This window comes from Citrus clementina, unplaced genomic scaffold, assembly GCF_000493195.1.
Source record: "Citrus clementina cultivar Clemenules unplaced genomic scaffold, Citrus_clementina_v1.0 scaffold_4, whole genome shotgun sequence".
NCBI classification, from domain to species: domain Eukaryota; kingdom Viridiplantae; phylum Streptophyta; class Magnoliopsida; order Sapindales; family Rutaceae; genus Citrus; species Citrus x clementina.
In genome coordinates this window covers 3133697-3160944 of record NW_006262274.1, presented here as the reverse complement: position 1 = coordinate 3160944, position 27248 = coordinate 3133697, and the positions used below count along the sequence as shown (strand labels likewise).

Sequence of the window (27248 nt, the reverse complement as noted above, 5' to 3'; positions counted from 1 at the left end):
GCCTTACCCTCACGGGCTTCTCGCTCGTATCCGATGTGGGACAATTTAGCTTCTAACAGCAATATCAAATTGGAGGGGCTGATATAATCACTTAATTAATTGACTATGTAACAGAATTAATTACCGAGATAAAACAGTTAATGAAAGAAGAGAACATTACTAATTACAAAATCTTGTTTGATAAAGAATAGGGTATTATCAGATCTGTTGCTAATAATACATACTCACGAGTCCTAACAAATGGGGGATGGACCAATTACGTACAAGAAATCGAAGTCTATATTTGCAGCATATGGCATTACATTTTACACTAAGGAAGACTAACTACAAGAAACAATCAAATTTTAATGGCTGCAGCCGGACAAAAGACATTTACGTGCCTTGCTAAAAATTGGCATCATTTTATGTTTGAGGGAGAAGCAAGAATGCAAATTCACGTCTTGCGTGATAGTAGGGGCTCCAACTTAGGGTCCGTGTTCTTGAAATCTGGAGGCCTTTGAGCACCCGACTCTAGCTCAGCAATTGATAAATCTTCCCCACGAGATTTGAGTAATCTCTGGAGAAAACTTAGATTGTCATCAGGTAAAGGATTAGGTGCATTAGCAGTTTCTTTCAAGCTCTGTACATGCTGGAGGCAAACTTGAACGGCATCATGGGCTCTCACAAAGTACCACTCCTTGCCAATCAGATCAACAACACCCGATTTGGACAAAGTCAGGAGAACCTCATGATTCAGATTGGAAATGGCAATCTGTAAAACAAACCCAATGATTCACACAATTTTTCTAAAATAAGGCTCTTGAACAACATGTAGTCATAAAGTGCGATACTCAACCTGAATGCCCCTTGATTTGTATTCTTGATACAAGTCTTTCAAGGCCTGAACAGCACTAGAATCGATATAGGTAACAGCTGCATTAAAGTTTAAGAACATTGATATATAAAGAAAAGGATTTAAGAAGTTTCATGGATGACACAAAACTTAATCACATTTTCCATTAGAACCAGATATATGCTTCTCTATGACATGAAAATCTTAAAACAGCCATAAAAATTCTTCATAACTAAAATAAGATTGCTAATATTTAGAAGTAAAGATCTAGCACCGTGTTTGAGCACAATCATAGAGAAAGATATAAATATGTGCTTCTCTACGACCAGACACGAAGGATAGGAGAAGTACAACTTACGTGCCATCTCTAAGATCACAAAGTAAATTCTTTCAACTTCCGGTCCACGCCTTGTCGATCTATCAACATCAACTTCATATTCCCGTAGCCTGAGAAGACATTTGGATGAACTTAATTTTATTTTATTTATTTGGAAAGAATCTGACAGACAATATCCCAAAATAATAATAATAATAATAAAAGATGCGAGATGACAAGTCCAGTTGTTTGGATTTTGTTGATTTTGGTTAGCATAAATCTTCACCTGTCTTTTATGAAACTTATATTTGCAAAGTAGATAGGTGCATCTATGCGAACAATTACTATTCCGTGGTAAGTATATGCTTCTGGGTATTGCTGAGTGTTTCTGTAGACAGTAGTGCCTGGAAGACGTCCCAAGATAGCTGTAGCATACACCAAATATAAAATAAGCAGCTGCTCAAGGAAAAAGCATATTCTACGGTCTCAAACATCAAGCTGAAGGTGAGTATTAACAGAATCAGGGCATTGTCAAACTAGTAAATCTTTAGTTTCATCTAAAATAGAACACAGAGTGAAGGCACTACAGCATCTAATTTTACATAATTTCAATCTGTCCAATATAAACCCAAGATATCCATTGGTAAAAAGGACATCATAGGTTAAACTTTAAGCCAAAAGAGTGTAGGAATGGAAAGGAAAGGAAACGAAAGCCAGGATTACTGTAGCTGGTCCTCATAGAGATGAGGTATGAAATGCAATTTGCAGAATCATTATACAGATAATGATTTATGATAATACCATCAATTACTACAATCATGGAAAACTTTGACAAAGATGATAACAATGACGATGGACCAACCAGAAAATCTGCAAACTCAAGGCAGAACCAGATAAAAGGATTGAGATGGAAATAAAATAATAAATAAAAGGCAGTATGCATGACAGATGATGCAGAAGATTATAACTATTCCCATGGTCCATGTAGTAACATGCATAAACAACCTTCCACTTACCAATATGAGGATTTGCTGACTCATGAATGACGAAAGCAAGTGAAGCACCAACCTATAAATTCAGTCAATTAAGAGTTAGATGATCTCTTTTCAATACACGGATATGTTCATGATTCCACTTTACATAACTGCTTTGAATTCTTACCCCAACAAGGACGCCAATCTCAATACCAAGGAATAAAGTTGTAATGCTAGTAATGGTCCAAAGCAGAAAATCCTTTTTATCTACATGCCACAAAAAGATAGCCTCATCATAATCCACCTGAAATGACAAACATTCAAAATAACATCGTTGCACTCAATACACTTCACCAGTAGGTATCATGAAAGTACATCCGAGCAAGAGACTAAAATGCTGATAATAAAAACATAAAAATTCTATTACTTCAATACTAATTTGTGTAAATTGTTCAACTTTCACGTATGATTTTCATTACCGATTGGGCATATAAATCTGTTCTTATTGAATTGATCTTATATATCTCATAGGTAATTAATTGTATGGTCTAACATTGCAAAGCATAAGTGAACCTATTAGAATCAACCTTCAGCACTTAAGTTTAGCAAACTTACCAGTCCCATCACAGCAGAGACTACTATTGCAGCCAAGGCACACTGCAAGGTGATGAAGATAATAAATTGTGTAATTAGCATTTCAAACTAATATGATCATAATTAATTACTCGATATTAAAAACATGTGAAGATAACTGAAATAAGAAATATCAGCAGCAAAATCCCATCAGTTTAAAGCTTTCCAATTTCCTAGATCAGGATCTTTTTTAAGAAAAACAAAAAACATTGCACGACTAGAAAATAAATCGCCTCCCTATGCCTATCTATGTGAGTGCAGTTTAAACCCCAAACCTCTTGTAACATCTCAAGAGATTTTACTAGCTGCACTAATTGACAACAACCATTTCGTAGACCTAGAAAAGCTGATAAATTAATGTAATAAGTAGAAAATGGTGCTTTAACCAAGATCCTGTCAAGCAAATAAACCAACCTGGTAACTAACCTGTGGTATGTGTTCAAACAATGGGGTCATGAATAAAAGGGCACAGGCCATTATTATGCCTGTTATAACTCCTGATAAGCCAGTTTTTGCTCCACTTTCATGATTAACTGCAGACCTAGAAAAGGAACCTAGTAGCATGTTCAAAAAATAACCTGTCCTTCAGTAGCATATTTTAGCACATATGAACATGAAAAAGATCTTTGATGACTAGACTGGAATTTGAACCAAATACATTTAACCTTGTTTACAGCACTAGAGAACTCAGTAAAGTCTCACCTGTTGTGGGATATGCTGAAAAGAAAGAACCCAGTATATTGGCTACACCAAGACCAAACAACTGTTCAAAAAAAGGAGAGATGGTAAGAAATAATGCGCTTAAGATGTAGTAGACATGCTCTTTTGGTAGTGGGATTTCTGGGTTTATGAGTTCATAACTCTCCTATATTAAAAACTTACCCAGAAAAATAAAAAGCATATCCCATTCAAGTTATATATATTTCCTAACTAGCATACACAGCATAGAAGTCCATAGTGCTCAGGACTACTGTTAATATTAACAGAAAGAAGCCAAAACACTCTGATCCCAACTGATACACTCAGAACTAACAGTTACGAGATCTAACTCACAAAGACACCTAAGGGACAGGTTTCAATTTTCAATCATGACAAACTCCCAATCCCAACCTACATAACGGTAGTCAAATTGGTCATTGCTAAATGCAACAGAAGGTTGAAAACTGGAGGCAAAATAAGATTCTATATTGTTTACTTTATACTGGCACCTTCATTTACATACCTATAACCAATAATTAATCAAATCAAACATGTTATGCACCATTAGTCAATACTAAAATGCATGCATGCCCCTCAAGAGGGCGCCAAGCAGGGATTAAACTATTCTGATAATGAATTGGAGACTGTGATATAAAACGATTATCAACAGGCAATGGAACTTTCCTTTCATTACAAAACATACCTCTTGATTTGAATCCAACTCATACCCGTTCTTCGCAGCCAATGCTTTGGCAATCCCCACAGATTCCTACCATCAGAAGCAATGGAACTGGATTGTTAGTTGCAGCTCGAATCAATGAAATAAGATATTATACACAAAATGACCCATAAAATCCTTACCAAGATAGCTACACCAGTAATGAGAATTGCAGTAGGAATTAAAGACATTGCACACTCAAAACTTTTAGGGATTGAAAAGTTTGGGAGCCCCTGAGGTATATCTCCTACCTGAAACATACCCAGCATCCTTTATCAGCTACGGCTATGATTGAATTAGATAATTTTACTTTGATAGATGGCACTTCAAAAAATAAAAACAGAAAGAAAAATCTAAGTAATGGAAACTGGGCCAACAAATATATGTAAGAGAGGGCTGTGTACATGTTTCAATTCTGTATCAGTGACATCTGTTAAACTACGACCAATTGGAGAGAAAATATTTCTGGACTTTAACTGATGATAAACTAGATCAGAATTCTTAGGTGGCAGATTCTGATTAACTAACCCAATAGCAAAAATATAGATAATTTTTAGTGTAAAATTCAATAGGTTAGAGAGAACTTCATTAATGTCATTCTCACCAAAGTAATGGATGGTGGATGATATATTTTCACAATGGTTGTACCCAAAACAACTCCTGTCAAGGGACCTGCTGCTCGTAGGAACCTCAAGTACTTCCTTGATTTTCCCTAACCATCAAAACAAGAATTTAGTCAAAGAAAACCCACCGCAAAAACAAAAATAAAAGGAACAGGGAAAAGGTTTCATACCAATTGCTTCATGATCAGAAGTATAGCAAGAATGATAGATCCCACTAGAAAAGGGGGCCACGAAAACTACAAAAGGAAAACACCACCTGTGGTTAAAGGAGGGAATGAATGAGTGGTAGCACAAGGCAAGAGACAGAAAAGAAACCAGCGGATCACGCGTAGGATAATCCAAAACTGAGATTGCATACCGTTCTGTAATAAAAAGGTAAAACACTGCTCAAGTGCAACCAGTTTGGCACATACAAAGGTTTGAATCATGAAACTATAGCAGACAGTATCAACAAGCGTTCAGATAAATCAGGAGACATGTACAGAAGAATACCTTATCTGCTCCTAATATTATGCTCTTGATCAATGGCACAATCTTACTACTACGTGCAACATCATATCCCAAAAAGTACTTTGCTTGAGACAGTGCAATTACAATGGCTGAAGCAGTGGTAAAGCCAGAGATCACAGCATGGCTGATGAAACGGATAAGCCATCCAAGCCTTGGGGGGAAAAAAGGAGAATGGATACATGATCAGCTATTTTAAAGACAATACAGAACCAACAACAGAAAAAATAAATCAAAAAAATGAAAAAATCACGAATGAGAAAATGGGGTTACAAAGGAAAGAAGAAAATGGAATTACAGAGGAAAGAAGTTCAATGACCACGGCAAATGGTTCTCTAAAGTGATAACACAGAAATATGTTGTCTATCTACTGACAGTGCTATAAAAATATTAGAAGTGGCTTCTCTATGGAGCTGAATTATTACTCAAATTTTTTTTTTCTTTTTTTCAGTGATATGACTGTGCAAACTAAGAATGTCGACCTTATAACATGTTTTGCCATCAAAACAAAAGGACTCTGCATATTTCAAATTTAATAAGGTTCAGAGACTACTTCTCCAAAAATTAGAACAAGTAATTTTGTATACTTGGCCAATCACCTATCACAGATGTCTTGGCAGGAGATACACACATGGAATACTCATTCACAAACGTGCACAAACATTGAGAGGTAGAAGTGAAATACATAACAAATTTGTGACTACTTACGCACAGATAAAGATGAGTGCTAGTACCTCAAGAGACCCATAATGGATTCAAATATTCCAACCATGAGAGCCAATAATATTGCAAGTTCTGTGTATAACTCATCAGATGAATCAGCAATTCCACCTAAGACATTTGAGACCAGGAGAGAAACCAAAGCTACTGGACCAATTGCAAGCTGGCGAGAAGACCCGAATATGGCATACACAAATATCGGCACAAAACCTGAGTCTGACGATGTGACAAGATATATTGATGTTCAGTAAGAATCACAGGAACTATTTGGCAGTAATATTATGCCAGAAAACATCAGTGCAAGTAGGGGTTCTGATGGCACCACCAAATATTTGACATTGATCAAAAGCGATTATCTGGAAATTACAGCATGCTGATTCTAGAATCTTTATCTTTTACCCAAAATGCAAACCTATGCATCATACAGAATTAGCTCTACATCTGAAGACCGGTAGTCATTGTAACTCACTTAAATTTTCTACCGAAAAAGTACATTACGTCTGACTTAGAAAATTGAACGGTTTCCGTACAAAAGGCAAATAATGACTTAAGTTAACAAAAGTATTGTGCTCAACTTACATAGCCCATAAATCGGTTGAAGCCCAGCTAACTTTGCATAAGACATTGCCTGGTCATTTACAACAAGCAGTCAAAACACAGAACCCACAAATTCATCTGCTTAATCAAGTCCAGCAGTTAAAATAACTTATTCAACAGCCAAACTCCTTCCAGCAGAAATTTTTTTGTAATAACAACAAAAGCAATAGCACAAGATACTGAGCGATGCAATAAATTCCAAAGAGGCAGTACAGGACAAAAAGGCCATAATGACAAATTCAGTCATGATAGTCAAGCATGCCTGCTCAACAGCAGATTAGAAATGAGTGCAAAACATAAATTACAATTTTAACAAATTCGGAATATGGGTTGTCTCTAATCATTTCCACGCAGATTTGGAGACTATTAAAACTAAAATTTTGTGACAATCCAAATGCATAAAACAGTAATAAAATTACGTAATGGGACCAACTACAGAGCCTAATTTTATATTACCAATCAAATTATAAGTAGTTGGCAGCAGGAATAGTAGAAAAGAAAAGTCTAATCCTTGATTACGATAGGTGTAAGTAATTTAACAATCCCAAGCATTTGATATGGACCAATAAATAGTGATTGAAGACTAGAACACAAATCTATTCAATCACTTGAAGTTACGCTCTTGGCTAAACTGCCAACCTATCATTTTAATACCAAAGCCAAATCGTCATACCTTTCGATTTTCAAATTTCGCTTTCTGGAATGTGAAAAATAAAGGAAAAATCTAATGCACCCAATTAAAGCTAAGTGATTGACGTTAAGGTAAATCAATCAAAACGAGTAAAAGATCCATTTCGTCATACTAAATGCTATAATATTTTATCCACCAAACTCCGTGGCAAAACGAGAGCGTTGAAAAGGTAGAACAAGTTGAAAACTTGTTTGGTTGCCAGGAAAGTAACTAAAATGAAAGAAAATTTGATCCTCTTGTATCACTTAAAAATTAAAGCTGAGCCATGCAAAGAAGTAAATAATATTTAATTAGTTTCTTTTCTTTTTTTTTTCTTTTTCGGGCGTTTCTCGGCAACCAAACAGAAACTGGAAAACAGAAAAAAAGAAATTAAACCAACCAAAAATTAAAAAAGAAGAAGAAGAAGAAGGAAGTAATATGAACACAAGATAGAGAGTAGAATCACCTGCGGCACTAGCATGATACCAACGGTGGTCCCGGCCATGAGATCGACTTGAAAATACTCACGCCACTTGTACGTTCTAATCCAGCGAGAACAGGGGAGCAACGTTTCAATCCACTGAATCCACGTCATGCGTTTAAAATTCCCTATCCGTTTAGAGACCAAAGCGCCAAACGACGACGCAGCGGAGCAGGACGACGTCGTTTCCGGATGCTGCAGCGGTATCACCTTGACGGGCCGCGCCGCGGGCATGCTGACGTAGGAGGAGGAGCGTTGTGAAGAAGAGGAGAGGTTTTGGGAGCTGGGCGATGCGTAGGTTATCTCCATACGCACCGTCGGCGTAATTAAGGAAATAATGATGAGCTTATGCCATCGGTCGCCACTTCATTAAATATCGAAATTTATTTTAAAATTACAGAAGCCGTGTGGGCTGGTGGGGACCAGTCTGTTTTTGAAAAGATGATGGAAACGTGAAGCCATTGGGCATATTCGCCTTGCTTTGATTGGTGGGTGTGTGTGTTTGTTTGTTATGGTTCGTTAATTGCTAGAAAAGAATTTGGCGGGCAGAGCTGGTTTCACTTTTCTTCCTTTCTTTATTCATTTTGTTCATTTATTATTGCTTTATTTTACCATGTAGTTTTTTTTTTTTAATATTTCATTACATTTTCACAAATATTACAATTAAAAAAAAATCACGAACCCAACCCAAAAATCAGGTTCGAAATCGAAGTATGCTAATATTAAAAATAAGGAGAAATCTATGTATAATTTTAACATTATTAAAAAAAAAAAAATCCTTTGACAAAGTTAAAAAAGAAGAAGATAAGATTATCTTTTTTAAAGCATAAAGCAGTGGCTGAGCTGCAACACTTCAAGCCCCGGTGAAAGTATTGTGACGGATAAATTTTTTTTTTTAATTATATAAATAATTATACAAAGATATTTTTTTTTTCTCAAAATGAGAGGGGAATAGTCATTTTTCAAATATTTAAGAGGGTTAAAATTTAAATTTTTTATTTTAATAATTATTTAATTATAAATATATTAATAAATATTTTCATGTGAGTTGTAATTGTAGGCATTAATTCTTTGTAATAAAAACATAAAGCAATAAAGCACTCAAAACATTTTTAAAACTTTGCTAGTACTTGATTATTATTGTTTTTTGACCTGTAGAAGCACTGTTTTTCACGTGGGTATTTCAGATAGCTTCCTGTTCTTGGTTAACGATTCATGTTTCTTTCTAATTACCGTCATATGCGGCTATGGTTGGGAGCAACAATACAGGAAAATGAATGGAGAAGCAGTAATGACTATGAATACATTTGGCTGATCATGGACGTGATTGTGGAGATGTTCAAATTCCTTGAATCTTAGGGGGCGATGCGATTGTACTCGCATAGACGTCAGCACTTTTAAATTGATGTTATTTGACCCGGCACCGCGCGCAACATTGACCCATGACCTTTTCGAGATGACCAAAGGCCATTAATAATTTGCAATATTAGGTCAATAACATGACGATAAAAATGGAGAAGTCTATGTTACAGATTCTGTAACATACATCCCCCACTCCATGCACTCCACGTGTCCCAGCATTTGGAAACAAAGCAAGCAAATGGCGCCATTGGGGGGCTGGCTATCCTGGTCTGTATGTTACAGAATCTGTACCGTAGCTAGCTCCCCGATAAAATATATATTATTGTTGTGAGATTTATCAAATCAACATGAAGGCTGTTCATCTTCGGGCTAAGAAACAAAAATGGTATTTGTCAAACAAGTCCTTGCTATTGACTGGGTATGATCCGTTGTAGCTACGGATGGTAATGGGCACCGTCCGCAGTGGGTTTGTCATTATCAAATCCAAACCCGCATAAAATTTAAATTATTAAATCCACCCGCAACCCGCAGCGGGTTTTAACAATTACCAAATCCGTAATAGTATCCGGCGGATTTTTTACGGGTTTCCGTATTTAAAATCACAAATGTTTAATATATAAATTTATAATAATAACTTCAAATTCCATATAACATACTCAATTTTATATTTAAACAATGTAAATGAAAAATTAAAATTTCCACATCAATTCAACACAAATTCTCAAATTTAAGTATAAATTACACAAATCTATTTAAAAAACACAAACTAGTATCTAAAAATAATAATTACACTTCATATTATCATTTAAAATAAGCTCCAAGAGAAGATATTCATTTCATTCACCATCATAAGCACCCATCCAACACAATGCCTATAATAATAATTAAAATTAATATTTTCAAATACTAATTCGAAGGGAAATGCCTTTAGTTTTCTTTAGGTTATGACTTTAGAATAAGAGATGGGTCACAACTTTGAGCCTTTGGCTATTTGGTAATTTGATTAATGACATTATTTTCTTTATACATTTTTAGATTAAAATTAAATTAAAAAAATTTGGAAAAAATAATTCGGGTTTGGTGGATATCCATGCGGGTATCCACCGGATATAACGTTAATACCAAACCCACCCGCATCCATGTGCGGGTTTTCATTTATAATATTAAACCCACCCGCAACGGATAAAATTACCTGCAATTGACGGGTTTTGGCGGGTGGATTTGAACGGGTTTGTGGGTACAATTGTCATCCCTAGTTGTAGCCCAACTGAGATTTTATTTGGGAGTTTTTATTTTATTACTATTGTTAATAATATATTAATTATGGGTCATGCCAAATTACATTTACAATCCAGCAAATTAGAAGGTGACCCCACCAAATGGCCCCATATGTTAGTCATATTTGCGCTGATTTAACTGACTCTTAAATTATTGTAAGCTTAACCCAAAAAAACCTATTAATTATGTGGTTTCAGGAAAGAGAGGAAAAAATAAATGATTTTGACTAAAGATGGATTGATATTGAAAGTGCAGCGGATACCTTTTTTTTTTTGGGCTTAGTAACCATAATCTGGCTTTAGAACGGAAAATTAGAAACCAACCTGAATTGCAAAAGAAATCTTTTTAACGTCAGGCGAAAAAGGGGAAAAGAAAAAGTCACGTCACATTGGGCTAAACAGCCCAAACTTAACAAGCACATTACTAATTCATCACTCCCATCAACAGAGCCCAAGAGCCATTTTAGACTACTCTTACCTCCCCAGAACTCTCTGCTGATCGTGTAATAGAACTTAAATTACTAAAATATGTGTAAATAATCTTGTCAATGACAATCTATCTTTCACAAGGCTTGATTTTCGTGGATAATTAATAATTGGACTTGTAGGGTGGGAACAAAAAGCACCAACAAGATGATAATAAATACAACATCAGAATATTCTACAGTTCCTAGTAGTGTGCTTGAGCATGCTCAGGTCTGTGAGTGTACTCGTAATCAAGATGAACAAAGGCGCGCTCAATCTCTGGCAGAAGCTCGAGCTTCTCCTGCAAGGACTCACCGATGTCATGGGCCTCTTGCAAGGGCATGCTTGCTGGCAGCACAATGTCAACCTCCACAAAGTAGTGAGACCCAAATGTGTAAGCTCGGACTGTGTCAATATGTCTTATGGACTTGTGGTGGTTCCAGCAGAGGTATGTGAGCTTTTGTAGATACTCTGGAGCAGCTGATCTTCCAACAAGGGAGTTCACATTTTCCAACACTGTCATTGACCATGTGCGGATGGTGTACAAGGCCAGCTGCAGCAAGTTAAATACATGTACACATAAATATGGAGTTTGGCAAAACCTGGTGTGATATCATACTTGTATTGTGATTGTGAATTTGAAAATTATTCAACCTAGCATTTTGTGGAACTCTAAATCCTTGATAATTTCAATCACCCTTATTCAAAAGATCCAAAAAGGTTCACTGGTCAGAGGAATCAAGTCTCTTACATAATTATGAAATCCTCTGGTACAATAGCCATGATCTCAAAGGGCAACATACAGGAAAGTCTATGAATATCACAATGTGCTGAGTCAAATTTACTAGATCTAATTCAAATTCCAATGCAATAGATAGAAGTGCTGATGATAGATGAGTATATGATAATGTTAAATTTTTAAGTAGATCCGTCAGCATCAGCATTCCTCAATTCCCCACATGAACACAAGCAAATGAACACATGCACATGAAAACACAAGAGAGTTTGAGATTTGACTCACAATAATAGCTCCAACGGGATCCATCCAGTCATCAATGTAATTAGCAAGAAGTACAGCTACGAGGCCAATGATGTTGGTGATAACATCAAAAAAGTGATCCTGGGCATAAGCTTTGACAATCTCATTAGTAAAGGCACGGCAATACACAACCAGAAGAAGTTTTACTAGGGTCACCGAAAGCATGATGCCCACGACCCATTGCTCTTGTTCTTTTGTCAAGTTGAATTGATCCTCCTGTTGTGTCAGAGTATGAGAAACGGTCATCTTTCAAGTACATGCAGTAGGCTCTATTCTCAATAAACAAACATTATCTTAAAAGATCTTAGAGGAACTTCAACACAGTCGAAATTAATTAAGGAACACTTACATTAGATACCAAAGTGCGCAATGACTCTAAGATAATCTGCAGTCCAAGGGTTGCCATGACAGATGCAAACACCAGAATCCCCTGCACATCATTGACAAATTACAAATTATAAGTAATAAATAAAATTCCTAGGATCACTTGCAAAAACAAATTAAAGCACTAAAAATTTCCTAAGCTTCATAATACTTCAAATATCAAAATATGTCCTTAACAACTTGACACAACCAAATTTTAATGCCTACACTAGGACAGAGAGGACGACACTTAATCATGAATAATCTAATTTTAGTTCACAATCCACAAAATGCCAAAACTAGAAGACTTCTCCAGTCTTTCTCTGCAAAGAAGTTTTAGTTCATAAGCCAAAATTTGCATAAGAGGAATAAATAAGATCATAAAACTCAGTTCATAACAGCTGCATGGTTATCAATCTCAGATCAAATGCTGCTTCTGTCCATCTTTTTTTAACCATTTTATTTCATATGTGGAGGCAAGTATTTTGCCTCTTACGGCAGCTATTTTAAAGGAGTTATTTTCACATAAATCCATCAAAAAGTAGAGCATGTTCAAAGGTGATACTCAAAAGAGATTTAAGTATTTGAATTAGGGGTGGTATCACTATCTATATCTGATGACCGCAAGGGGAAAAAAAAGAGGTGGAAATTAGTTGGCTCAAACTGTTACCAGCATAGATTATTTTGGATTCTAACAGAAAACATCAATAGACAACAAAATCAAATTACATGCTTAGAACTAAAATATGCAAGAAAACCAGAGACTCAATAATTTTTAATGCATATTAAGTGTGTCGTGATTTATAAATTAATCTTAAAATATGAAAGCCATTATACAATTTAAAATGGACTAACCAATGGCTGCATCCTTTTCTTTCCAATAGGGTATTGGTACGGGTTTGGTGTTTGCATGGAGAATGCAGTAAACCACAGGATGAATCCCGATAGAAGATCAAGAAGGGAGTCTAATGTGGATGCAATGATGGCCAATGAACCACTTTTGACAGAAGCATAAACTTTAGCAGCAAAAAGAACCATGTTGGCAACATTTGATATTCTAATGGCCAGTGTCTCACTTCTAGCCAAATTTTCCCGCTCTTCCTGCAATCATAATTAGAAACTTCAATTTAAACAATTGAGATACAGCATCATAAGTAAATTAAAAAAGAGAGAGAGAGAGAAATGGCAATATAAACCTTTGTCATTCCAGGAACAAAACCTCGTTCTGCTAAGGCATCCATTTCATTAAATCCCTCAAGCATCTGTACCTGCTGTTGATAGTATTCAGCCACGTTATCTTCTGGACCTGAATCCAAGAAACATAACAATTATTTCTAAAATAACTGAGACAGGGTTAACCCATATTTCACTTAACCATGCATGACTTATAACAAGGAACAACAGAAAGATAGTACACCGTATAAGTTCCAAAATTCTGTTCTCATCGGTCAGCTTTCACATCAGTATCCAACACTAATATTAAAACTTCAAAGTAACCAGAAACAGCAAAAGAAATCTAGTTACTGTAACTGATCAGTAATTGTAATTAAAGGAGAAAGAATTCTGCATCACTCAATGAATTAATCTCGGTATTTCCAGGTTATTACTAACTAATTTTGGGGTTTAAATAGTTTTGTAAACAAATACAGAAGAAAGAATAAATAAATAATCACAATCATACTAGAAGCTCAGATATGCTGTGTTTTAACGTGAGGCACCATACATAAACAATTTTTTCTATATCCAAAAAGAAAAATTCAACCATTTGCGGTCAAAACCGAAAACAATAAGACAATCCACACAGAAGCACAAGATGCGAACTTAAAAGTTTCTACCTCCTAACAAGACCAAAAGCTGCAAAACAAGCCACTCAATAGAGAAACTAAGACTCCCAAAATTTAACAAACAGAAGTCTTCCATAGGGACCTCAAAATTCAAGCAAACACAGCAAATCACACACCTTCTCTAGTTTGCGGCTTTAACTGCCTGTAGTTTGTGCTTCAGCCGGTTTTTAAAGCTAAAATTAATTTTTAATTTTTTCAGTCAATTATATTCCAATTCTTACCGATCACACAAATTATACTTCAAGAATCGAATAAATACTCCACTAAGAAGAAAGAAAACATTAATAACAAACAACAAACTTTAAGAATTTATTTTTCAAAAGATAACGTATATTAAGAAGACACTAATAAAACAAAATTCGCTACTGAATATTGCCCATTCAAGCAGGAATCGAAAAAAAGAAATTTGTTAATGACCTAAAACTCCCAGGCAGTCATGGAGGCCACGTGGAGGTTTCTTCTCTGTGCGTTCAGGCGATACCTGAAAGCCGTCGAAGTTCAAACGCCACGACCGGTCAACATTGCCTTGCTGCGCCAGCAGCGACGTCTCCTCGTCGCTTTCACGTGCGACCGGTTCCACCATTTTTCGGGTCACCCTAAGAAGTGAAACAACCTATATGTAATGAGCTGAAAACGGTGGCGTTCTCGGAATACTGAAATCCGTTGTGGTGTTGTGCGTGTTATCAGGCATTCACCAGCAGAAGAAATTGAGTGTGCGAGAGAGTTGGAGGAACATAAGCGTGAAGAGGCAGAAAAGTTTAAATAAGGGAACAGTTAATGTGGTTTACGTGGCGGATATTGATTGGTTGGTGAGAAGAACACGTGATGGGTTGTGTGTAGGTGCTGGTTTACGTGTGGAGACGAGAAACACGTGTACGGTCGAGATACGGCACGATGGGTACAAGACGAGAAGTAGGTATATCTCTTATCTAGTGAGAGAGCGGGCAAAGTTCGGATGGGAAATGAGGAGGAATCACTTGAGGGAGAACGATCTGGTCCAGATGATTCTTTGCGGTGGGTCCCACTTTATGGTCCGGTTCTTATGTGCGAGAATTTTATGTTGCACCTGAGGAGCATGAACGGCAATGGATTGTCACCTTTGTAAATTAAACTCTTGTTCTTAAAAAAAAAACGTTAATTTATTTTGAGAGATGAAATGTCGATGTTGCAATCAAAATTTTGTATTCAAAATGACATATTATTTTAACTAATGATTGTTACGTATCAAGAGAAATTTTAGAATATTGTCTCTCAGATATTATATCAATCATTCAATAAATAAATAAAATTTTTATGTGTGTGTATTTATTTTAAAGAATCAGCATATAATTGATGGTTATATAAAATTCAATTACATATCTTATATGCATTTTAAAAATTCCTCCACAAATTGGATACTAGTTATTTTATTATTATCATAAGCAAAGTAACTTTATTAAATCAATAAATGAATGATACGATATGTTATGTGCCGTATCAATGAATATATAAACATGTATCTCAACTTTCTAAATATGTATATTAAGAGCCAATTACAGTACCTTTAAGGATACGATATCCTATAATTTAACTACCATTAGATGCATATAAAATCAATAAAAGTCGAGAATTTTAATAAGCTAAGCCTTGACATGTCCAATATTTAAATATAGTATCCTTAGTGCTGTCGCGGACTCACCAACCCAGTGTGGGAACTAATTCACTTCAGACGCGCAAGGGCTTGGAGTGGAAAGCTGTCGAGTGAGATATTTGAAGAAGTGTAGAATTATTGAATGAATAAATAATTAAGATAGTTAGGGAGGCCAAGCCAATGATCAAAGGCGACGTTGCGAGCTTAAGTGAGCGCGAGAGTAGGCGATAGATTCTGGTCTCACGGATAAAAAGAGATACGGATGCGCATAGGCATGGTGGCTGACTGGCTGTCGTGGGGGATGATTAGATTATCATAGAAAGAAAGGGACTTGTCACGGTTAGTGGGATTCGTGGGCCCACCGGTGGTAAAATCTCTATTACTCATTATTATATAATAATTAATCGTTGCTTATTTTGACCAAATGCACTAACAAACAAAACATGCATTTGGCAAGTTAATTCCAAGTAGAATTTGCAACCTATCTACGGTATGTGTTTGCAAAAAAAAAAAAAAACAAAAACATAAGGATTAATACTAAGCATTGTCCACTTGTTAATTAATTATCATAGAAGTTAGGAAAATTATAACTTGTATATTTTTAAAAAAATATTTTTATTAAATATACTACAACACTTTTAATGTATATAAGTGGTTCATCTTAAGTTAATAAAACGTATCTACCTTTCACTAAACCATTAGTCGTGATATGAAAGTAATAGAATTGTAGTAAATAGATGATTTTGCCATCGAAATTCAAATTAAGATAAAAGAAAAATTATCATTTGTTTACGCTTAAATTGTCATATTATCACTTGTATATCATTAGATTATCATTTATATTCTTTATTTCCGTATGAAAAGATCAGATTACCCTTTTAATGTTATCACATTTAAACGAAAACTAACGATTTAATGAACGATAGATACATTTTGTCAACTAAAGATGGACGACTGATATACCCTAAAAATATTGTGGTGTGTTTGATAACATAATAAATTAAGGGTATAAAAATGATAATTTTTCTAAAAATTAAAAAGAAAACACTTGTCGCTAAAAATCATGGGATCTCCAAATTTGTAGTTTGGAGTAAATATTTTACCAATTTGAGAGCAGACAAGGAACTGAAAAATGGGTTCAAATGTCTTAAGTTGTGAAAGATAGGTTCATCACCCATTAGACTGTTTGATGACAAATGAAATATTACCATTACCCGGAGAAATTTGTACAAAATATGATCAGCAATGATTGCATGTCTGGATATTTTCATCACTCATTTGAAAAACAAAAGAAAACCCATACAATTTGATTAAATATTTGTTTGCCCTTATCTTCTACATTCCAATATAAAAATTTGATCCAACGCTTTTTGAAACTCACGTGGCGCTTGAGCCTCCGAAACAGCCCGCGCATCAATGAAAGAAAATGGGGACCTCACAGAATTGTGGCCGATACCAAATGGGGACACTCATCACTTTTTGTGGCCTAAATTAATAAGTGCTTCGTTAAAATTTTATTTCTTTCAAAAGCAATGCTTCATTAAATTATAAGAATTGATGAAAGCGACCGAGATTTTTCTCTCGGTTTAGTGACTTATCATTTGTTCTTCAAAATATCGGTCGGCATGACGTAAGGAATATTGAAAGTTGTTGTCATCCCATAAATGTTGTCTGATCAAATTTAGTTGACTAATCGATTTTGTTTTCTTCGAAAAATAAATGTTTCAATGCCACGGCTTATTAGAGGTGAACTTTTCTCTTTTTTTTTTTTTGTTTTAAAGTGAATTATATATGATTCTTTATATAAATACGGATTGATTAGGAGATAAAAAGTTTATTCGACAAAGCATAAATAAATAGAGGAGAACCATATAAAAATTTTACACATGGCTAAGTTAATAATTATCACTGAAAGATGCTAATGTAGTCATAAACTCGGATCAGGCCACAGTTACATCTAGCCGTTGGATATAGTTGGATTGGTGGGGTCCACTGACATCCAACGATTAGATACAACTGTGGCACAGTGCTACAGTTGCACCTAAGGTTCTCCCCATAAACTCACACTACTTTGGGGAAAAGGATCTAGTGCTCCATCAATCAATTCAAATCCACCACCACAATACCGAATATAGAATAACTTTATACTAAATAATAGAAACCGGGATAAAAAAAAAAGTGTGAAAGATAAGGTGAATAAGAAACGTCAATAAAAAATAACAAAAACTATTGATATGAAGATCTTGATGGAATAATGAAAATGAAGAAGATGTATGAGAAGAATTAAAAGTAGGAGGGAACACTTGGTTTGGTTTTTTGGACCGAATTAAAATTTTAAGTTTTGTTTGATCTAGTTTATTAAATCATTCATATTTAGTTCAAATTAGATAAATCAAATGTTTTTAATGTATGATGTGGCTTGTTTTGGTCCTGTTTGGCCATTTTAATTTATAAGCTATTAATTATCAAAATTTGTTAAAAGGAGGATAAATCAAAGTGGATCCCAACCTAATGCAAGTAAATACTCAAGTCAAACCCATTACTGGTTGGTTCCACTAAAATCTTTTGTGTTTGGTTTGAATTGGATTTGAAACCTTCCGGTCTGAATCTAAAGTGCCCACTCTGACTCACAAAATTCGAACCCATCACTTCTATTTGACTTATTAAAATTCACCAACCCATTTGATTGCCGACCAATAATGATCTCTAACGATTGTTTAATTGGAATGAAAAATTATACCAAATTCTGTACTAATTTTTTAATTGAAACAAAAAAGTACAGAAGAAAGCATTGGGCTCTCGTCGAAAAGTATAGAAGAAAGCATTGGATTCCCATCAAGATCCCAAATTGTTTTAATTTTCAAGTTCAGATTGTCTTAAATTATTTTAGTTAAAATATGAAAATAAAATTAAAAAAATGACATGTGGCTGCTGGGATTCGAGCCCAGGTCTCTACGGCCACAACGTAGAATTCTAACCACTAAACTACAGCCACAAGTTGGCGTATGCGTCACGAATTAATATATATAACAATTAAATAAAGGGCGACAAACATCTATTCGCAATATTTATTTATCTTTTATTTGTTGACAAATTTGAGGGAATGAATTATTTATACCCAAACTCTTCAATCCTTTTACAAAATTGTATTTGTAAAGCAGCCGAAATTCACAACAAAAACGATCTATGTTCATATTGATTTTTCATGAAACACCAATTCAAGTAGTTTGACTGTACATACATATGTTTAATAAAACTTTTAGTCCCAATTATATGATGTAAAAAGGATGGAAGAGAGAGATTTTTCCTAGAAGTGTGATTCATGATGCATCGAAGTGGGTTTGAACTTTGAATTGGAGAGGAGAAAAAGTGAGGGGCACGGCAGATTCACTTGAAAAATTATAATCTGGGCTTCACTTTGAAAGCCCAGTTTCACACCTTTAAGAAAAAGTGGTAAGGGCCGAGCCCACATTGCCCAAAACAACAAAGTTCTTCAAGGTGCATTTTGCATTTAGTCAATATCTTGCAGACTAGTTTTGTGCTTCTTCGTAAAGTTGTTCAACATAGGAATCTGAGATTTTTTTTGCTCCAAATACGGAGTCGTATAATACAATACCGATATCAAGTACCCAAGTATATTGTATTTAGGGTGCGTTTGTTATTGATGTTGGATAGCTATAGCTTAAAAGATACAGTACTAAAATATTTGGTAAACACTAACTGCTGTAGTTTTAAAGTTATGTTGCTATGATTTTTCATTTGTATAATGAAAAATCTATTATATTTTTAATAATTTTATGAAAATTATTATTTAAAATTTACATTTATTATATATTATTAACTTTTGTTTTATAATTATAATTTTTTTTTTCACAGCAAGTTATAGTTTAAAAGGTACAATACTTCAATCCCAAACCCACCCTGGGGAAACCAAGATTTCAGTCCTAAGGGGACCATAATTATGAAACAACAAACTTAGGGAGGCCATAACATCAAAATTATAAATTTAAAGGCTTGCAAGTTACTGATGAGTCAAATTTCAACAAACGCCTTAATCTTCTGTGAAATGTTTAATTTTTGTATTTTTTTCTTTCCCACTGTTGACCCAAACTGGCCAGGACCCAATTGCACTTCCCACTCATGATTTGTGCACATTCGCAATCATTTTCATCACCGCAAATTCATGATGTTTACCGCCATTACGGCTAAAAGAACAGCTTAAAAGAGTAAAAACTGTAACTACTTTTTGTCCTGTCTTTATGAGTTCATTCACCTGACTAACTGGTATCTCTCCTCCACTTTCGCTTCGCTGCAGCTGTTCATCAGATCACTTTGGTTTTCCAAAGGAATCTCCGTAAACCAAACCACAATGTTGCTCAAATCCCAAGAACATCTCTCAGTTCTCAAAGTTATAATCATCACCGCACTTCTCATCATTTTCACTTCCTCCCTTTCTGTCTCCACCGACGTGGACGATTCCCTCGCTTACATCTGGCCTTTGCCAGCGCAATTCACTTCCGGTAACGACACGCTCTCCGTTGACCCAGCTCTTTATCTCTCCGTTTCGGGAAAAGGGTCGGGCTCGAAGATTGTTAAAGAAGCGTTCGAGAGATACAAAGCTATTATTTTCGAGCACGAAGTCGAAGGGGTTAATTCCCATTCTGTGTTTAATAATTTTAGAAAGAGGAGATCGTGGGGTTTTGATATTGGAACATTGAAGATTGTTGTTCATTCGGATAATGAAGACGTGGGTTTGTTTTGTTTTCGCTTTTTGTTTATTTATTTTTTGTGCTAAATTTTTTGACTTTTTATTCTTCGGGGATTTTTGTTTTTGTGCGTGAGCAGTTGCAGCTTGGTGTTGATGAGAGTTACACTTTGTTGGTGGCTAAGAATGAGGGGCTGTCAATTATTGGAGAGGCAACAATAGAGGTCATTTTTCTTTTTAGTTGTGTTTCTTGTATAGTGAATTTGCTCTTAAATCGATGGTCTCGTGGATACTGCCATTACGACTTGTTTAGTGTGTGCTTCGGATGGAGGCACTGTGGATTAAAATCATTATCTGCCAAGTTAAGGGGGATATTTACTAAACAATTTAGGCCTCAACGTATCAATTGTGTGATTAAAATGAATGATAGAAAAAAGATGTATGTGTAATTGTAGGTTTTTGAAGTTCACTAAGCTTATCAAGGATATCGATGTATAGTTCTGTTTGGATTTTATTTTCCTTGCAGGCAAATACAGTTTATGGTGCTCTGCGAGGATTGGAGGTATGTATGACTATTGTCTAATTACATGTCCGACTAGGCAAGAAAAGCTGTAAACATGTTTTCCAGTACCCTTTGTTATTGCTTGGAGTCATATTGATTCCTTTTTCTCTCTTCTTATTTTTCATTTTGTTCTGTATTGTTCTAGACATTCAGCCAATTGTGTTCTTTTGACTATGATACTAAATCCGTACTAGTATATAAAGCACCGTGGTACATCCAAGACAAACCAAGATTTGCATTTCGTGGCCTTCTGATTGGTAATCTTTAATTTTCTGTTCATGTAGAATGTAAAGTTGCAAAGCTTCTGCTTTTTTCTTGTATGTGTAGTACTTATTTTCTTTGCATCTGTGTAGATACATCAAGGCACTATTTACCAGTAGATGTCATTAAGCAGATAATTGAATCTATGTCATATGCAAAACTTGTAAGATATGCTTCTACCCTGTCTCTTATTATATGTATTTCATAATTTGGATTTCAGCACTGAACCATCTAATCTCGTGTATAAATTTTGTGATGTTGAATTCAGTAGAATGTCCTTCATTGGCATATCATAGACGAGCAGTCATTTCCTCTTGAAGTGCCTACATATCCAAATTTGTGGAAGGGCGCATATTCAAAGTGGGAGCGCTACACGGTTGAGGATGCCCATGAAATTGTCGGGTAAGATTTTTACATCCTATCCAACTCCTGGATTATTTACAGGCTTTTAAAGATTATAAAAGCCTTAGATCAAGTATTTATCTTAGTCAAACTTCAAAGACTTAAAAATATCACGTTCCTCATGATCCCAATATAAATTGATATTTTGATTGTTGATTTCTGTAATTTATTAATTTCATTGGATGCTCCTTGTGTTGAATACTAGTTGGTGGACAGCTAGTACTTTCTTTTATTTTAAATTAAAGCACCCTGAACTTTGACAGCTAAAATAATTTAAAAAGATATGATGACTATGATAAAATTAAGTGGTGAGAAACTGTAATAAGATATTTTAGCTTCCAAAATTATATGATATAAATATGTATAGCTTTTTCAAAAAATATATTCAGTTTACTTTTATTTTTTCCAGCCCTAAAGGTATGTCTGGATCCATGTTCTGATTTATTTGGTAATCTTTATATAACTATATAAAGTTAATATAAATAACTAATTTTGTCTCTTTTCATGTTTCATGTGCTAAATGAAGTTTCGCCAAGATGAGAGGTGCACTTCATTTTTAAGAGTTTGTTGTATTTCCTTGGCTTTAAACGTACTTTTGTTTCTTTATTTTCTATAATTATATTACATTGTTTATGGCAGGCATCAATGTTATGGCAGAAGTAGATGTCCCTGGTCATGCCGAATCATGGTAAGACACTTGTTAACACTACTACTATCCGGCTGCTGATTACTTCGGCCTCAAATTATCATCCTGACTTTCTGTGGATAAAAGAAGAATTATTAAGATTTGCTTCTTTTTTGTAGTTGTTCTTCAGTTTCAAAATCATTTAACTTTTTGAGGTGCAAAATCATCTGTCACTTTTTTTTTTTTTTTTTTGGTGGTGGGTGTTTTTATATCATTAGAGAGTTGTAAAGTTTCGTAAATTTTTATTGATGTATTTCCCGGTTAATACTATTATCTGAAAGTGCAAGACAGGTTTAAAAGTGTTTGGTTCTGAAGCATCGGTAGGTGGAAGTTGTGTTGACTTGCAGCATTGTTGACTCATAGCACTGCTGAACTAATATACTATCTCTTAATGCATGAAATTTCAATTGATTCTGTGAAGGGGAGCTGGATACCCTAACCTTTGGCCTTCTCCATCCTGTAGAGAGCCACTTGATGTTTCCAAAAATTTTACTTTTGAAGTGATTTCCGGCATTCTATCAGGTTAAGATTTCTTTTTAAGTGACTTTCTGTTTGTGCGATCCAATTATTTGATAAAAAATAAATTTTCATTACCAGCACAATTGATTAGAAATGTTGCCAGTGTGCTTGATAGTCATGCTTGCAGATTCTAGAAAGAGCAAGTTAGCTACTATTCATCTGTGAGCTTGATAAATATATAGCATTGAGACCATTAAATGTTTGGGTTTGTCTGGATATATTACTTTATTTATAGTAATGTGATTTTTTTTTTTCAACCATAGATTTGAGAAAAATTTTCCCATTTGAGCTGTTTCACTTGGGTGGTGACGAGGTGAACACGGGTTAGTATTACTCTCTTGGTGTTACATTCATGCTTGTGTGTATTCTGATGATTTATTTGAAATTTTGCAATGTTTGATAGATTGCTGGAGCTCTACTCCACATGTGAAGAAATGGTATGAGCCCTAACACTTTTGGCTGATTATCTTTCACTTGTTACATAATGACTCGATAAATTTTTTATAACCTGACTGCCATATTAGTCCCTGGGGTACCAAAGATTCTGTGAGCAAATGGATACACTATATATTGATTCCTTGCTCCTTTTCCTGTGAATCCTATCTGATCACAAACTTTTTTTTTAAGTTTACACTATTACATTTACTTCTGTTGTGGTAAACCTTTTAGAGATATACTAGACTTTCTTTCTGTTGTTTGTTGTAACTTACACTCATAAGAGTTTTAGCCATTTATCTCTTATTGTTCATCTCTATGATCTCCACTGTTTCATGTTTACATGGATGTACAAAGAGAATATCATAAAAAGATAATATCCGTACTGTTCAACTTTCTTGGGATTGGAGATCAGTTTCGATGGGATTTTGATGTCAATATATTTTAGAAATTAAAATGGTTCTCAGAATTTGATTGATTCCTTAATAGTTTTTGGTTCACCATCCATAAGGTAATTTAGACACTGAATGGTGGTTCTCAGTTTGTGGTTTGAAGTCAGACTTAACTTTGTGTTATTGAGCCTGCAAAAATTGTTCAGTGTCTATACAAGAACAAACAATTTCATGAGCCATTAATTAATCAGCAGCAAGGCTAAACCATCATTGGTTTTTCTTTTGTTCGAATTCTGAATGAATGGGATTTTTACTCAACAATCTTTTATGTTTGCTCACTGTACTGATCTATCTAATTGCAGGCTTCGCGATCACAAAATGACTGCCAAGGAGGCATATCAATATTTTGTACTGACAGCTCAAAAAATAGCAATATCAAAAAATTGGACCCCTGTCAACTGGTTTGTCCTCTTCTGTGCCAATGAAATTGCTAGTAGCATTTTTAAGTTTACTTTGCCCTTGGATTTTCATTCATAATGAGTTCTCTGGCTGGATCTAAACTGTTAATGGAATCTGGGCATCTGCAAAAGAAAAAAAATATGGAAATGATTTTTAAATATGTGCATAATATGAACAATATTCCTCACGAAAGTATTTCCAAAGAAATAAGAGGTTTCTCCACAGAATGGTCTATATCCCAGTTATAAGTGTCCAAATCGTGTCACGCCTAGAAAATGGAAGTCTTGGACACTTCTGATTATTTTTCTTTCAGGGAGGAAACCTTCAATTCATTTGCGTCAAACCTTAATCCACGGACGGTTGTGCATAACTGGTGAGTTATTGTCACGTTTGTATAAAATGTATCACAGTCAATTCTGGCAAGTATGACTTTCAAGCTAATACCAGTTTATTTGTTGCTGAAGGTTGGGAGGTGGTGTCTGTCCGAAAGCTGTTGCAAAAGGTTTTAGATGCATTTACAGCAATCAAGGTTTTTGGTATCTTGACCATCTTGATGTTCCTTGGGATGAAGTCTACACTGCTGAACCGCTAGAGGGAATATCCGATCCTTCAAACCAAGAGCTTGTGCTTGGAGGGGAAGTTTGCATGTGGGGTGAGACAGCCGATACCTCAGATATTCACCAAACAATATGGCCTCGCGCTGCTGCAGCTGCAGGTATGATTGCACAATGAAATTGAATCCTTCATTAGAAGTCAAAACCTTACCAAACGGCAAGTTCGATATATTGAGGGTAGTGAGGATGTAAACTTTTTTAAAGCTGTACTCGTTTTTCTTTCTTAGGGTGTCAGTTTGATACTGAAGAGCACATTTCAAATACAACTACTGACTTACAGTTACCAAGTGGGTAATGTAATTGGTTAGATATATTGCATTGAAGAGGTCTGTGAATCAATCCTCCTCAACCAACCCTGGAGAGTATTTAGAGAAATAGATTTTACCTTCACTTTTAGTGATGTCCTTTCCAATTTTACCTTCACTTTTGGTAGAAGATTTATACTGGTTGAGGTCATTTATTATAAGTTTGTCTCACTTGCTCCCACTTTTGCTTCCTGCAGAGCGCTTGTGGAGTAGGAGGGAGGCGATTTCCTCTGGAAATATTACATTAACTGCATTACCACGACTGCACTACTTCAGATGCCTTTTAAATAGGCGTGGGGTTCAAGCTGCTCCAGTCTTGAATAAGTATGCGAGAGAACCTCCAATTGGCCCTGGATCATGCTATGTGCAATAAATCTTTCCTTTGTCAGATTGGTCCAAGTTTATGGATCTGAAGCTGCATTCTGCATGCCTACACGCGAGGAATATGTGTGTTCACAGCAACCCGGGCCTGTACTGTAGTCGATTGGCGTTAATGTTCGAGTAAAATGCATGTCAATCTGGCCACAGGATTTGGTTATGACTGCCGTTTTAATAAGTTATTGCATCAGTTGTTTCAATCTCATTTACCATTTCCTCTCTCGACAATATCAATGCTTCCAGTCTCAATAACAAGCCAGCAAAGACTGAAAAGTGAAAAGTTAAATCAGTTGATGATCCTGTCTTAATTGTTAGCAAGCAGTCTTCATCTTGACTTTGACTTCCAGTTTTTGTTTCTTGATTGTGTCTTCCCAAACTCTAATTTGACGGCCGGAGGGTGATTTTATTCGTATGAAAATTTTTAAAATTGATAAATAAAATAGATTGGGCATCATCTAGCAACAATCAGAGTGGCGCAGCGGAAGCGTGGTGGGCCCATAACCCACAGGTCCCAGGATCGAAACCTGGCTCTGATATAAGAGTGGCTTCCGTGCTTTTTATTTTTATTTTTAAATTTTTTTAACTATATTTTTTGTTGCTTCAATTTGCAGGATAACTTGTCCAATAATTTAGAAAAAAAAAAAAGGAAAAGAAAATCATTAATAGGAATTGTTCTTCTTCATATTAACTTTTATTTTACATTTCATGTGCCAGAGTCTATCCAAATTCTTGATGAAAATTCAGAACATGAAACAAAACTAAGAGAGCAGTGTGAACGAAGTTGTTTGATTGCCCAAGTTGATCCACACGGCTCCGGCTTTAGTCTTTTCCCATGTGCTGTGTTGTTGTCTTACTCTTACTTACTACTTTCATATATAGGAACTGAAGCACTTTCAATTCAAAGTAGCTTGTGAACAAAAGTGCTTTTTTTTTTTTTGGTGCGTTACCATTGGTTGATAATGAGTTCAAGATAGACTTTATTTGGTGAAAAATGAAAATTTCATTGTCATGGGTGACTCATGAGGAGAATCCATGTTTCTCATTTTTGTGAAACAGTTCCTTAAGAATAAAAACTGGCAAATGTAACTGTCATTAGGTTTGAAGATGGTGGTATCTTACGCTTCTTGTTTGATTAATGCAACATGGGTTTGGTTTGGTGAGTTAGGTTAGGTCACATTCCTAAATTAGGAAATATTTTCTAGTGTTTTTGGCACAATAAGGTTCTTTTCTTCTTCTTTTTTTGCCCCCTCTTTCTGATTTGAGATAATGGAGGGGACCTTTCACATTTGTGTCACTGTTTGATGCAATAGTAGATGAGCAAATGTACTAAACTAACTTTTTACATTAAAAAATTTGATTAAAAAAAAAAGAAAGAAAATACACAAACAAAAATAATCTATTTACCTCTGGAATAGCATAGATAACTTTATTAGTCTCTGAGTTGGCCCAATTATTATTTTATACTGCATTCTTTTCGCATATGGTTCAAGTCAAAACTTTTGTAGTTATCTGGCATAATTAGACCCTGCTTGGACTATTAACAACCACGTAATTATGACTAATTATTATTTAATACAAATATAATTCCCAGATAGCTTCACCATCACAAAAAAGTCTCTTCTCCTGATCATGACATTGTTAATCTCGCATTTGTCCTTAATGTATCATCTCCAAGCACTTTCTCTCCTTTTCTCTTTCATTGGCTTTCGCTAATTCCCACACACTTTCTTCTAAATCCAGTTCCAGACACCAATGGGTCTTTGGTCCAATGGGAGAAGCCT

General features: G+C 35.2%; 3 protein-coding genes and 2 non-coding genes across 7 annotated transcripts; 2 read left to right on the top strand and 3 right to left on the bottom strand.

The window, feature by feature from the left end:
* Positions 1-160: 160 nt before the first annotated feature.
* On the bottom strand, positions 161-8162 carry LOC18045055 (sulfate transporter 4.1, chloroplastic). Of its 2 annotated transcripts, none has more exons than XM_006436047.2 (17): positions 7756-8159; positions 6602-6650; positions 6037-6238; positions 5288-5456; positions 4966-5031; positions 4777-4884; positions 4316-4423; positions 4158-4223; positions 3458-3518; positions 3182-3309; positions 2738-2779; positions 2310-2426; positions 2165-2216; positions 1435-1573; positions 1191-1279; positions 836-912; positions 161-751 (listed from the first exon to the last, which is right to left on the bottom strand). In XM_006436047.2, the coding sequence occupies exons 1-17, from the start codon at positions 8077-8079 to the stop codon at positions 434-436; spliced, it is 2115 nt and encodes a 704-aa protein (XP_006436110.1). In that variant the 5' UTR covers positions 8080-8159; the 3' UTR covers positions 161-433. The 2 variants fall into 2 exon arrangements, with proteins under 2 accessions (XP_006436110.1, XP_024042386.1); XM_024186618.1 differs by having other exon boundaries at positions 660-751; positions 836-890; positions 7756-8162.
* Positions 8163-10738: 2576 nt separating this feature from the next.
* Positions 10739-14957, bottom strand: LOC18045054 (metal tolerance protein 11). The gene is made up of 6 exons (XM_006436041.2): positions 14538-14957; positions 13473-13582; positions 13132-13377; positions 12263-12343; positions 11896-12129; positions 10739-11427 (listed from the first exon to the last, which is right to left on the bottom strand). The coding sequence occupies exons 1-6, from the start codon at positions 14701-14703 to the stop codon at positions 11080-11082; spliced, it is 1185 nt and encodes a 394-aa protein (XP_006436104.1). The 5' UTR covers positions 14704-14957; the 3' UTR covers positions 10739-11079.
* A 3716-nt stretch (positions 14958-18673) lies between these two features.
* Positions 18674-18745, bottom strand: TRNAH-GUG. The gene has a single exon. It is a non-coding gene; the product is annotated as a tRNA-His (tRNA).
* A 1108-nt stretch (positions 18746-19853) lies between these two features.
* Positions 19854-25672, top strand: LOC18045053 (beta-hexosaminidase 1). 2 transcript variants are annotated; one of them, XM_006436040.2, is made up of 15 exons: positions 19854-20497; positions 20596-20679; positions 20982-21017; positions 21163-21274; positions 21371-21441; positions 21550-21680; positions 22207-22223; positions 22320-22368; positions 22787-22887; positions 23148-23207; positions 23288-23321; positions 24074-24172; positions 24484-24543; positions 24635-24885; positions 25287-25672. In XM_006436040.2, the coding sequence occupies exons 1-15, from the start codon at positions 20120-20122 to the stop codon at positions 25460-25462; spliced, it is 1659 nt and encodes a 552-aa protein (XP_006436103.1). In that variant the 5' UTR covers positions 19854-20119; the 3' UTR covers positions 25463-25672. The 2 variants fall into 2 exon arrangements, with proteins under 2 accessions (XP_006436103.1, XP_006436102.1); XM_006436039.2 differs by lacking the exon at positions 20982-21017.
* Positions 25673-25931: 259 nt separating this feature from the next.
* Positions 25932-26003, top strand: TRNAM-CAU. Its single transcript has one exon. It is a non-coding gene; the product is annotated as a tRNA-Met (tRNA).
* The last annotated feature ends 1245 nt before the right edge of the window (positions 26004-27248 follow it).